The following is a 14365-nucleotide window of genomic DNA, read 5'->3' on the forward strand; positions in this document are numbered from 1 at the left end:
CTCTTCTTTGCTATTGAAAAAGCCATCAAGAGAGATTTCTGTTTTATATTAAAATTTCTTCTATTACTTGGAGACTAACAGACTTCAAAACACTTGTATCCTGGGTAAGACTCAAAATGGTTAGTTTAGCTTTCATAAAACTTTCTTGTGAGGCTACTGAAAACGATCTTGAAATACATCCACAGTACAAATATTTGATATTCTAGTAGTAACTCAAAACTACTATCACTGCAAAGTTTTATTATCTTTTGAATTACCAACAGGGAATGTAACAAAATCTTAGAGGTAGCAAGACAAAGATGGTGGTTAGTAGCCTTCTTCATGCATGAAGCCTGACTTGTCAGAGAGATCTTCATCATGTGCAGAATTCCAGTATATTCTTCAGCTTTTAGTCACTCGGGCTTAAATCATTGGGGTCTGTCTGACACTTACACAGTGGTTCCCATTCATGGAATCAGTTTCAATTCCAAGACAGCCATAATGAAGAAAGTTAAATGCAGTTTCAAAGCTGTTTTTATCATGCAGCATCAGTCCCTTGGATAATACCGTGATGTAATTCCTAGGTACTTTGCTTTAGCAGGCTTGGCTTTCCTAGGCGGTCTGGCCACAGGATCACGGAGCTCCTGTGGCGTATCCGGTGAGAAGTTAGGGTCAGTAATGTTCTGGTAGACCCTGCTTGCTCTTCTTGCTCTTTTTCCCCCCAGCATATTCTTCATTGCGTTTTGGAAAGTCAGTGAGTATCGTAGTGTGTTTGTGCTAAATATTAGTTAGATGGTATGCAGCATAGCTTCCTCTGGGAAAGCTATTTAGAGCCGTTTTGCTTCTTATCAGGTAGTAGGAAAGAATTTACTACTCCACTGAACTAGAAAGCTTGTTCATCTCTGAGTACTTTATACTGTGTACGTATATATGCATAGTTATGGTGCATGTCTACATGCATTAAAAAAATCTTAAAGGCAAAGTAGTTTGTAGTAACGGTTGTATAGCCAATTATATATTCACTAAAATACTAATAAGATCCCAATGTATTCAGCTATGTTTGGAACTTGGGAAACCGTTACGTGAATGCCTAAAATAGAATTGAATCTACAGCTCTTCATGACTATATTGATTGGCTTTGCAGGGATAATGGGCAATAGTGAAAGCTGCTGAAAATGTAAGTGGAACAGATCAGTTGAACAAGGTGCTGCAGCTCTTATGTAGCTGACTATCAGAGCATGGAGCAGTTCTTACACACCTCTGTGTACTTGATTGACAATACTCTGCCTCGAGCAATTAAGGGAGAAGTCTCTAACAAATGAAATGTTAAATTAGCATTTTAAACATTTCATAATTTTGCTAAAGCATGACTGAAATTGCTGAGATATAAAAGGGAGTATCAGCATATTACTGTGGTAGACTTTGACCATTTGTTTTAGACTACTGAAATTCAAATTCGGTCTAATGGTATTTTTTAAACTGTTACCAGTTTAGAGTCCTAGTTATGGGTATAAATCCTCCAGCATCAACAATTCTGTTGTAATTCTGATATTTTTAGATTTCTTTTAAAACTATTATTTTTGAACAGTTGTTGCTCACAGATTCTCATGATCAATTATGAGAATCCTTACCTGTTAAATTTGGAAGAAAATGAATTGAAAAATCTAATAGTACACTTCTGTACTTCCTAGTCAGATAACTAAATTCACCTTACTGGCTATTAGGGCTGATACTTCCGAAAGTAAAAAGAGGCTATTGAGATAATTTGATGTATGATGGATGTGCAAGAGAACTTTTATTCTTCTTTTAAACGCCATGATGTAGTAAATGAAAGCATTCCTTTTAGACACCTCATCATGATCTTAAAATAAGTGCAAGGAAGCTTTTTGTGTAAACTTTTTCCCGGTGACTAGCAGTATGTTCAGTTAACAATGTGCACTTTTTTTCAGTTTACATTTAATTTCAACTTCGAGTCTTTGGATTTTCCTTATGTGTGAAACTTTTGCACTACTAAATACTTTTTTTCTATCATAAGTGCTTGTTGAATAGGTAATTTTTAGTCTCTTTGACTTGTTCTTTTTGTAAGTCATGTTTTTACCTCTGCTGTTTCTTAAGTTTTTGAACATGTCTGACTTTGAAAATAATATTTAACTGTGTGCATGAGATAACAGTAGTCTAAAATCAAATTTCTCTTATTGCATATTCCATGTTTGCACATCCAGAGACCACAATTGCTTTTTAATTGCTTTATCTGTACACCTTGAGGAAGGAAAAAAATATGTGGATGCATTCATCAATCATGCTGAAACTAGTTACTAAGCTTATTTGCCTATGAAAGCGAATGTGTAGTTTTGACAATTGTAACCAGACAATAATGTCACTCGATAATTTCATACCGTTCTGGCTCAATCTAAGGCTCCTTCTCAGGATGTCACGCAAACCTGAGTGGGCTAGGTGTGCCCCTTACTGTGACTAGAGAGCGCTATCTGTTGGCCAGGAGCTTTGTAATGTCCTTGGCTCTTGCTTCGTTTTGTATTATGTGACCACAGAGCTACTTCATCTGGAGACCGAAGAAATGGTGACTAATGAAACTGAATTGCTTTGTGACTTGGAACAAATAGTTAGGAAGCTATCAAATTGTTCTGAAGAACTCATGTTACTGAACAGTTGTGTTAGTTTTAGCGCTTTGGATCTCTTGCCCTGTTATTTACAATAATTTTAAATAGCTTTCTCCCAAAATGAAATGTATGGGGGTTTTGTCTCTTTGCGCATCTGTTCTTGAAAAGGCAGATTGTAGGTGAATGAAAAAACCCTCTCATACCACTTTCTAACACCTGGTGATTGAATAGAATGATCAAATATTATAATCTCAGGTGCTTCTTCCTTGGTATGTTTTTTCACCACTGCAAGAAGCCTTCAGAAGGAAGAACATATTATTCAAAGGAATTTGCAGTCGGATGACTGTAGCAGCTGTGTGGACTAAAATGAATACCAAATGAGCCAATTTGCCTGTATGACAGGTTTAACTGAAGTCCCTTTAGGAACTAGTTGCCACTGAATTTTCTGAAAGAAAAATAATGTTTAGCTTTTCCAAGATATTGTTTATAAGCAAATACAGCTTAAATAAGCAAATAAAGTCTAAAAGAATACTGGAAAATACCCTTCCTTTTATTGTAGCTTGAGCAGTAAATTGAGACTCAAACTGCCACAGTTTAAATGCAGCAGTTGAGTTTCTAGACTCTAAAATGTTTATTCACTGTCAATGATAGATAACATAGAAACAGAAGTATCTTTGCTTATGTGCTTGTTAGAATAAGCCTTTATAATGCTAGCATAAATTGCAAGCAAGGATCTTGTGTTTCCCAGGCATTGATACTGAGGCTGAGCTGATGTTTACCCTACTTAAAGAACTCAGCTTTTCATGTGCTTCACACTTTGAATCTTTCATTTTCCTCTTTAGGAATGTTAACTACTGTTAAAAATTTGGTGCTGGATTAATTTTGCTTTTGACATGAACTAAAGCTCATGGTGATTAGTTAGTTGTAAGAGTAAGTTGTAAGCAAACCTATTAATATTTATACCTCATCTCAAATTGTATACTGGACTGATTTCCAATACATTTCAGCATATCTGTAACTTGCCAAAGAATTGATAATTGTGCTCTGTCACTGTTTCACTGATTATAAGTAAAATAATTGAGCCATGTTGAATTGATTTCATATATATTCACAGTCAATGGTGTAGTTGTGTATTTTAAAGACTGTTATTTCTAAGATGTGTAAATTCAGTGTTTTATTATAATAGTATATTTCAAAAGAAAGGAAAATAGAAAATAACATGATTAGCTTGAAATGTGAAATAAAGGTCTAAAACAGTAATTGACAAAAGTGCTGCAGCTTATAAAAAGGTGATGTGCCTAAGTCTTTTGAAATTTCCTTTTGCCAAATCCTAAAACATTTCTAAATTCTGATAATTTATGTGAAAAAATATATATATATATTTTTTTAAACAAACACCTGACTTAATGCTGATTTTTATACTTTTCTATGGGTAAGGTGAGGAGAAGAGTCAAAAGAATCAGTGGTCTCCTTTAAAAATTAATGACTGAAATTTTTGGTGAAAAATAGGAAACTTCAATAATAGGCCTTTTAGCTTAAATTCTTCCTTCTTGATATATATTTTGATTGCTTCTGCTCCTTTAGGTGGAACACAGATATTCATTTCATGTTTCTGAATTGCATGCAGTTGTGAATTGAGTCCAGCTGATAAGTGAACTCAGCTCTGTTCGCTTGTCTTTAAATACTACTTTGACTTGATTTCATCGCTTCTTTTTAGAGAAGACAATGTTCACAGCTATACTGATGAACTGATGAACTAAAAATTACTGTATTTTCACATGTAATTAGTAAAGAAGAGATTTCCAAGGGAAACTTTCCCTTTTTACTTACTGTGGTATATAGTATTCAGTCACAGTGCATTGCTGGTATTTTTACAGTTAACCTGTCGATTATATATGTGAAAATATGACAGATCTTTTTGATCAGAGATTCTCAAATCAGTTGTTACTCTGGCTACAAATGAACATTGTTCTTGTTCTAGTGAGAATAGATTCTTGCTTTTGTAAATATGTTTTTATATTATTTGCATTCTTAACAGTATCTTGGACATCATCTCTTTTACAGTTAAAATGCTTGAGAAATTAGTCATAAGATAGTCTGAGACTGAAGCTGGTATTCAGCAAATCTCCCTCAGACTTTTTCTTGGAGCTGAAGCTTAGAATCTCTATTTCATTTGTTATAATTTCATAATCATTTTGAGCCCAAAGTGTTTAAATTTAAAGCTTAAATTTTAGATAAATAAAATGGTAAAGATTATAATTAGGGTACACAAAAACATTTAAGATAATAAGACTGAACTATAGGGGTTGTCAGAGTTGTAGTTGTCATTGAATTTTTAATATTCATACTTCAAATTATAAATTGCACCAGAATAAATTGCATTAGAAGAACATCTTCTATAATAGTCTAAATCTAAAATCACAAGTTTATTATCTTTTTGCTATCATTTAGTAGTGATAGAATCAACGTGTTTCTTTTATGTTCAGTGTTGAAGAGAACAATATCCTTTTCCTCAGGTTAGAAACCCCATTTTAAATATTATTCCAGTGCAACAGAATTAGCTTCCAGCTGATAATTTGCAGTTGGAATGAACTACTAGTTGGCAGAATAATGTACCATAACTGTTCTTGAGAGTTAAATAAGACTAAATATTCTTGAGAAACTATTTTAATTAAAATTAAGTTTGAGTGTCTTCAAATTATTCTGAGTAATTGTTTAAATTGGATTATAAACTAGCTTACTTTTTGTGGAAGAGATTGATCTTTACTGTTTAATTTCTATTTTTGTGTAGTTTTTTTCTTTAGTAATGATGTGCTATATTAAAAGAAATCTTATGATTTTCACAAAGTTTTGAGAAAACATTGAGCAAATAATCTTTTATGCTTCAATTTTTCTGTTGGCCTGTAGTAAATTATAAAGATGTTGCCACTTAAAACTAGACACCTCTTACCAAATGTATTTGAAATTCAGTACGGTGATACTTCCATTCTAAACACACAATGAGTAGGTGATCCTTCATATTAAATGGGTTTTAAAGAATGGATCTGAAAGGTCTTTTTATTAATACCTATTAATTCTATCTCCATGTTTTTGGAATGAATTAAAAGTATTCATGAAATAGTTTTTGTTTATGTCAATATATAGTTGTTTTTGATTATATGATTTTGTTTATATACTGATTATGGCAGCAAAGGTTAATGAAATAGGAACTTCAAGCATGTAGTAAGGGGTAGCCAGATTAATGGTGCAGTGCCTTTCCAGACATTAATATTAGACAAAACTGGCAAAAAAGAACATGCATTTTGGTAGGCTTTTGGTCTAGTTGTATTTTTACTCATTGTTTTCTGAAGAAGAAAAACAGGCCTCAAGCTTGGGGATGAAAAGAGACTAGAAGCCATTAAACAAAAGTTTGTGGTGGCCTTTATGCCTTTTCTGTCTTCAATCCTAGCTAGAGTGAAATGTGCTTACTCAGCTTGGATTTGATATGTCCATGGATTACTTTGAAATCCTTTTCTTTCAGGAGGCACTGAAGGCTCTTAGTGTACTGGTGGCAGAAATAGGAAGTGCCAAAAGCAAACCAGGTCTTTTTGTTACTGTTAAACAGGTTGAACAGCTTCGTCAGTGGTATCACAGAACGTCTTACCTTGTATATGCTTGTATCTTAAATGATTCATGTAGAAAGTTAATTTTTTAAATTATTTAAGTTGTTTCTGAAGTAAGTGTTGCATGCATGGTTGAACTGCTTGGGTCAGAACATAATGGGGGCTATTCAATTCAAAATTTTCCTTCATACACAAAGTGTTAGTTCTTAACCATAGGATCGTGATCTCAGGGTACTACAAAAATGCATTATATGCATTTATTGAATGCAAGTACCTAGCTTTATATGACCAAACTGTAATAAGGCTGAGAAACCCATAGCACTGTACTGTTGTACATGGGAATAAACGCTTTCCTAGGGCCTCATCCTTTTGTCAGTGGGTATCAATGACAGTTTAAGGACTGAACAGAAGCTTACAAATTTGTTACAGCATTTTTAATGAAATTACTTTTTTTTTCCTTTAGGGAAGAAACCCCTTTTTTCTGGAGCCAGCAATAATTATAACCGTTACTGATGGGAATAAATTAACTACTACCAGTGGGATACAGGAAGAGGTAAGATCTGACCTCTGTTTACAATGAACTATACCAAACACTGCATTAGAATGCTGTTACAGTAGGATCATGAATGACTCTTCAAAAGTATGCTTGTTAATTGCTTAAACTTGCATGATTTTTCCTTTAACTTGAGATAATTTTATGCAATAGTACTGCAAAAATCTGAATAGCTCTTTTTTCTTATCACATGAACTTCTGGCAGAAACATGTAGTACAACTTTTGTTCTGTTTAGCTGACTCATTGTCTCACTGTTTCTGTCAAATGAGGTCATGGCTTTTCAAATATGTTAGCAAAAAAAATTGATTTCTGCGAAGCGTGTATATCTTTAACTGATATAGATCTAAATTCTTTGCATATAGACCCAAATTAATGCAGTGATTTCCCAAAGGATGTGGCCACTAGGGAATAGTTGAAGCACATACCTCTTTCACAGGGGTCGCTTCAGTGACTGCTGATTGCAATGTCCTTATGATCTAAAAAGCTGAAGAATGTATCTCAAATTAAATTTATAGAACAGTTTAAAACACCAGATCTTAGTAAACTGAAGTACATGTTCAGACATCTAGCAAATGGAGCTGAGACACTGAACAATTTCAACAGCTGTGAAAGGTCTATGAAGTATAAGCTGTTGGCTGTACTGACTGTTGGACTCTTTCCTTGAAAAGATGGAGGTGTTCTCTCGGAATAGGGCTGGTCTGAGTGCCTCACACTGCCACTCCAGGCAGCGGGAAAAAAAATGAGGCTCTTTCCCTTTTCAGGGAAAAGGCTAATGTCCAAAGGACTGTTCTGAGACTTAAAGAAAAGGTTCAGGCTTTTCTATGTAGTAGACCACATTTGAATAAACAGATTAGCTTGCTGGGCATCACCATTCATTAGTTATTCAAACTTCTCCTGTTGTATTGCATTTTTATGGCGTTTACAGAAGTTCTTTGTATGGAAAGGTGGTATGTGAGTATTTTTGTAATGTGTCTGACTTGCAGGAAAAAGTTGAGTGACTGACTTTATTCAAAGCCAAGTTGAGTATATATTCTATAAGGAGTACTAACAAATAGCTGTAGTCAGTAACTGAAAGGGCATGCCTGGATCCAAGATATCAGATAGTTAGCTGTATAAAACCTCATTTTCACTGCTTTTTTTTTTTAATCCAAAAAGCTATTTTCAGCTAAGTCCAGTGATTGATTGGGTGTGGTCCAAAATACTGAGTAGAATAGCAGCATCATATCTGTCCTGATTCTCAGTGAGTTACTGTTGATTAAACAGAGGGCAGGTTGTCACTTTACACTCCTACACCATGTAGCACTGTTAGCAGCAGAATCCTGGTGATTTTTTTTGAACAGCCAGTTGGGTAAGCAGTGAGCTTCAAATGCTTAATGCTTTTTCAGCTTAGACTTTGCAAGAAGACTTTTTCTTCTGGTCAGGCAACCACTTGGTTACACATTCATGTTTTTAAATTGCTGTGAGTTATATTGAGACACGCATTTGATGTCTGCTTTTTAAATCTGCATTAGGCTTGGCTCTTCAGCAATGCTGACCGTTAGGTGTGTATATGCTAGTGTTTTACAGCCTCATGAGTAAGGTGCTTCATGACAAAATAATAAAAAGGCACTTCCAAGATCTGATGATTGCTAAACTACGTTCTACAGAGGCCGCATCTGCCCGACCAGTGATAGTGGATTAATGATTTCTTGGTAAATGAGCAGATTCAAAGGCATGTTGCCTTCTGGAGAAGCTGAAAGTGACCACTGTTCTTACTTTCTGCAAAACAAAATGCAAGATTCTTTGAGTGCTTTTCTATATGTGTTGACAGGATATGTATTTCATACCCAATGCTGGATGTGATTTTTTTTTTTTTTTTTTTTTGCTGCACCTGTTACCAGTAGGGACATCCCTAACACTATCAAAGAGCAGAGGAACAAAGCATCCAAGGGGGCTTGTCTTTCAGGGATGGTCTTTTTCTTCTGTCAACATATGTCCTATTGATCAGAATTTTTCTTAGTGTTGCTTGAGTGTCCTTTACAATCACCTCTCAGGTTGAACATGCAGACATGAAGCAGAATTTATACAGTGCCATTTTAGTTATTTTCAATCACCCAGTTGATACAGAAGTCTGTTGTTGCTATTCTGTTCAATAACAAAGGTTTTCAATCATTTCCAGATGTCTGTTCTATTTCTATGGGTTTGACTTTGGAGAGGCTGTTTAGAGGTGGTTTTAGAAGTGATCATATCCTGCTGAGTGACTATGGCAACAGGTGTTTTTACTTCCTGTGTAAAGTTTTTATGAACTAAGGCAGTATGATTTTAGTTCTTTTAAATCCTATGTACATGGTAACTGGCAGAACTTCGGTTTTTGAAAGTCTGTGAAGACAGTATGGGAACAGGAGGCAAGTTTTCTCAAAACTGTCATTCAGATGAACATTTGCATTCTTACCAATGAAATCAGCTTTATCACTGTGGGAACCTGAAAATTTTGTCATTTGCCCCAGTGTGAAGCAGTCAAGCACAAACTCTGTTTCAGAACTCCAGTCTAATTCTTAAGATTTCCTGTCCCTTTGTAGGATTTAGTATGGTTCTTGCAGATAATGAGCGTATCTACTTAGCACTACCTTGTTTCGGATGGATATGGTCCTCAGACTGAAGACAAAGAAATGATATGATCTATCCAGTTGTCATCTCCACCAGCACAAGTTAATAGGGTTTTCAGTCGTGTCCCTTCTGGCACTGACTTCTAATGCACCAGTACTGATGTACTGAGAGTGCCAGCATCAGTTGTATGGTCAGCATCGTGTGTTGACCTGGTTCTTTCCCGGATTTGCTTGTTCCCATTATAACTTGAGCAGATGGGCTCATACTGTTGGAATACCATCATTAATTATTGATCTCATGCTATAGATTCCTCTTGGTGGGGGGCTTTTCTTTCTGGTATGGTCCCTCAAATTTGTTCTTAGCCCTTCCCAGACTGAAACTGGGTTCTTGACCCATTGATATTTTCCGATGCATGATTATGCAAACGAAAGACATGAGCAATCCTTCTTGGCTTCTATATATTGCCATTCTTTTGATATTCCCATTAAAAGAGTCTTGGGAGAGACTCTGGATCCCTCATCCCGGAACTGGTTGCACTGTCACATTGATCTTTTCAAGGACTAATCATCTTGCTTCCCTACTGTAATAACTGTAACAAGTGGCAAGATCCTGCTTACTTTCAAGAGTGACCAGGAACTGTTTTTCCTAATGTTTTTAATAGTAATTCCTCTTCAGCTGAAACGCTGGTTTCTAATCATCTCAGCAAAAAAATGTGGCAGAGCCCTTTCACGGTATGTTCTTCCTCATCTGTGTTGAGGAATATGCAGATGGTAGTCCAACAAAGGACATTAAGATCCTCTTTCATCTGGTCCATTTGTTATGATGTGCTGTTTTTTCAAAGCTCCTGAAATTTAGTAGAGACAGGAATTGATAAACAAAGTCATACTCCTTAGTAGTTCTTTTTCACTTTGTATGACCCATTATTAACTAGATGTAAGCATTAATTATTGAATAAGCATTCAGAATATTTTTTGCTATTGACTCTAGGTAACTCTTGCTAGTCTTGGTTATATTCTGCTAGCATTGTGCAACTCTGATTCATTCTCCTCCTGAATGATACCCAGCAGTTCAATCTAAAATGAGTAATTTTGCTCCTTATCTTCCATCCCAGCTTCTACTGAATTTGTGGGCACCTTGTCACAGCATGTGACACTGAGCCCCAGTGTTCTTGATGTGTGAATACAGCATGACTGTCAATCCTGTGTACACTTGCTCATAGTTAATTCTAGTATCAGGATGGCAAAGTGCATCATGCCGTTGACATGGTGTGGCAGTTGGCCTGGTGTCTCTGTGATCTTGAGTTATCTCCTGTGGAAGAGCAAACTGTGGCATTCTATCTCTGTTTTACAACTGCAAGTGACTGGATGGAAAAAGACAGGAAAACCTAATTCTGTCATTTCCTAAGGATCTAAGTAGGGTTTCTTAGCCTGTTAGGGGCTTGTTTTCTCAGCTGGACTTGAACCTTATTCTCCATCCTTAGTCCTTCTGTCCTCTAAGGATGAAATGCTATATTTGTTTGGAATGTCAGGTATGCCTTGTCTTTTTATGGGTACAAGAAAAGCTTCTTCAGGAAGTCTACTTGCAGATAGATTTTTTTAGATACAAAAAGACAAAGAAGTTCACTATCTCAGTATGGATATTTTTATGGGGTACCTAATTGTGCAACAACCTTTTGTGAGACTTCCCAAGACATAACTGCCTGTAACTGCCAGGGTACGCTTCACTAAAGCTTTAGGCCTGCTGGTGCTGTCCCTTGGACTGTATGAGCCTCTCTTTGCAGTCATTACCAGAAGTGCCTTGCACTCTTTCACCAAATACTGTGCCACTGCAAAGTTCTCTAATGTAATGCTGATTTAGCTTTTATTCAACCTAGAGACTCTAGGATCCTCTGATGTTTTTTGAGGACTTCAGATTGTGCTTCTACTTAGGATAGCTTGAATGAAAGTATAGACAAGCGCTTAAAGACCTGCTCACCAGTAACAGGATTCTTTAAGATGTCTTCATGCAACAGGTTGTCCTCCAACCCCTCTCATTCATTTCTTGAATGTTTTAGTGAATTTAAAGGCTGAGAAAAAGAAGGGCATAAGGTACACACTGTTATCTTAAAATAGCGTTATGGCATTCTGGAGTGGTAGGGCTTATGTATGCTCTTACAAACAAGTGTTAAAACAAAACAAATCTGGTTTTCAGTACTAAACTGTGAGGATGCTTATGTGTGATTATAGATAGACTGAACAAGTGAAAGGGAGCAATGGTCTTCAACATGTTGTCTACGTTTTTCACAACAACCAATACGAAAGTCAAAGCAGAGTAAGAGGCATGCATGCTTTCATGTTGATATATGAATGGGCAAAGTGAAATAAGATGTAGGATGGACCTTTTTTATCCCATCTTATTTTCCGTCAGGTATTCAGTTGCTGTGGTAATACCAGTTAAAATAATAAAATGGAGATGAAAAGGCTAAGTTACTAAGCTCTGTGAAGAATGAGGCCTGGATTGTATGTATATCTTCTCTGATAACATGGATGTTAAATTTAATTTAAATTAAACTGTGGGGAAGGAAGCGAGGACATTCGACTTGATGCTGATAGTTTTTCATGTCTTCTTGCAGATTGAAGACATTTCTGATAATAATATGTATGTAATGCAGTGGCCTGCTCCTGAGAACTGTTTTTTGGATTCACTCAGTATCACTGGCTGAGCCAAGGTTTTATAGTTTGAGATAAACTGAACGGAGAATAGCATTTGTGCAGGATCCATGGGATCTTTGTATACAATTCTCCATATACCTCAACAGTCTGAACTATGTTGCCTGAAGAGGTAAAGAGGTTAGAGATCATTTAAGCAAACTTGACACCCACAAATCCATGGGCCCTGATGGGATGCACCCACGAGTGCTGAGGGAGCTGGCGGACATTATTGCTAAGCCACTCTCCATCATCTTTGAAAGGTCATGGAGAACAGGAGAGGTGCCCGAGGACTGGAAGAAAGCCAATGTCACCCCAGTCTTCAAAAAGGGCAAGAAGGAGGACCCAGGGAACTACAGGCCAGTCAGCCTCACCTGCATCCCTGGAAAGGTGATGGAGCAGCTCATCCTGGAAGCCATCTCCACGCATGTGGAGGAAAAGAAGGTGATCAGGAGTAGTCAGCATGGCTTCACCAAGGGGAAATCATGCCTAACCAATCTGATAGCCTTCTATGATGGAATGACTGGCTGGGTAGATGAGGGGAGAGCAGTGGATGTTGTCTACCTAGACTTCAGCAAGGCTTTTGACACTGTCTCCCATAGCATCCTCATAGACAAGCTCAGGAAGTGTGGGTTAGATGAGTGGACAGTGAGGTGGATTGAGAACTGGCTGAATGGCAGAGCTCAGAGAGTTGTGATCAGTGGCACAGAGTCTAGTTGGAGGCCTGTAGCTAGCGGTGTCCCCCAGGGGTCAGTCCTGGCTCCAGTCTTGTTCAACTTCTTCATCAATGACCTGGATGAAGGGACAGAGTGCACCCTCAGCAAGTTTGCTGACGATACAAAACTGGGAGGAGTGGCCGATACGCCAGAGGGCTGTGCTGCCATTCAAAGAGACTTGGACAGGCTGGAGAGGTGGGCAGAGAGGAACCTCATGAAATTCAACAAAGGGAAGTGCAGGGTCCTGCACCTGGGGAGGAATAACCCCATGCAGCAGTACAGGTTGGGGGTTGACCTGCTGGAAAGCAGCTCTGCTGAGAAGGACCTGGGAGTGCTGGTGGACACCAAGTTAAGTATGAGGCAGCAATGTGCCCTTGTGGCCAAGAAGGCCAATGGTATCCTGGGCTGCATCAGAAAGAGTGTTGCCAGCAGGTCGAGGGAGGTGATTCTCCCCCTCTACTCAGCCCTGGTGAGGCCACATCTAGAGTACTGCGTCCAGTTCTGGGCTCCCCAGTACAAGAGGGATGTGGCACTACTGGAGCAAGTCCAGCGAAGGGCCACAAAGATGATTAGGGGACTGGAGCATCTCTCTTATGAGGAAAGGCTGAGAGAGCTGGGCCTGTTTAGCTTGGAGAAGAGAAGGCTGAGAGGAGATCTTATCAATGTGTACAAGTATCTGAAGGGAGGGTGTCGAGAGGATGGGGCCAGACTCTTTTCAGTGGTGACGAGCGACAGGACGCGAGGCAATGGGCACAAACTGAAACACCGACACTTCCATCTTAACATGAGGAAAAACTTTTTCACTGTGAGGGTGACAGAGCACTGGAACAGGTTGCCCAGAGAGGTGGTGGAGTCTCCTTCTCTGGAGATATTCAAAAGCCTCCTGGACGCGATCCTGTGCAAGGTGCTCTAGGTGACCCTGCTTGAGCAGGGGGGTTGGACTAGATGATCTCCAGAGGTCCCTTCCAACCTCAGTGATTCTGTGATTCTGTGATTCTGTGAAAATGCTGTGTCTCCCAGAGGAAGTGTACTCTCTAGGGCTTGTAAATGCTACTCTTCTGTTGCTCAGAGCTTTGTAGAAAAGTTTGGTGAATGTCATTCCTTGATAAGAGTCTCAAGTGAGGACAGTGTAGTGCTTGCAACTGAACCCTCTTACAGTCAGGATTCTGGGCTGATTACTAGGAACGTGGCTATTTTTTAACTGAGTTTCCTTTGTCAGGCAGGCATTTCTGGCTGTTTGTATGAGAGGGAAAAAACATGCATATGAATCAGTAATAAGCCAGGTGCATAGCTGTGTGCTCTTTGACCAATTTCATGTGAAACATTTGGGGAAAATACTGCTCTTCTCGTGTTATCTGCTTGCATCAGCAAAAGCAGAAATTCAGGAGAGAAAGTATCAGGTAGGCTGAAAAGTCCAAATTGTTCTGATGCTCCCTCACATGTTACAAGAGTGGATTTGTCATGTTTGTTCCAGGCTTTGACATTGCATCAATAAATTGATTATTCTTCAAAAGGCATGTATTTTTTTCCAATGCAGGATGCTTACAGTTATGCAAATAAAAATAACAGCTTTCCAGTTTGGTAATTAGGTTTAATGCTTTCATGTTAATCTATTTAAAAAAG

The 14365-nt window shown here is 37.9% G+C and overlaps 1 protein-coding gene across 7 annotated transcripts in view; it reads left to right on the top strand.

Moving 5' to 3' along the window:
• INTS6 (integrator complex subunit 6) overlaps positions 1-14365 on the top strand; it is a 51179-nt gene that overhangs the window by 14524 nt on the left and 22290 nt on the right. For all 7 annotated transcript variants that reach the window (XM_067291698.1, XM_067291703.1, XM_067291733.1 and 4 more), the window contains exon 4: positions 6663-6752. In XM_067291698.1, coding sequence (XP_067147799.1) covers positions 6663-6752 — 90 coding nt within the window. The remainder of the gene's footprint in view (positions 1-6662; positions 6753-14365) is intronic.

The sequence above is a fragment of the Apteryx mantelli genome, chromosome 1 (genome assembly GCF_036417845.1).
Source record: "Apteryx mantelli isolate bAptMan1 chromosome 1, bAptMan1.hap1, whole genome shotgun sequence".
Classification (NCBI taxonomy): domain Eukaryota; kingdom Metazoa; phylum Chordata; class Aves; order Apterygiformes; family Apterygidae; genus Apteryx; species Apteryx mantelli.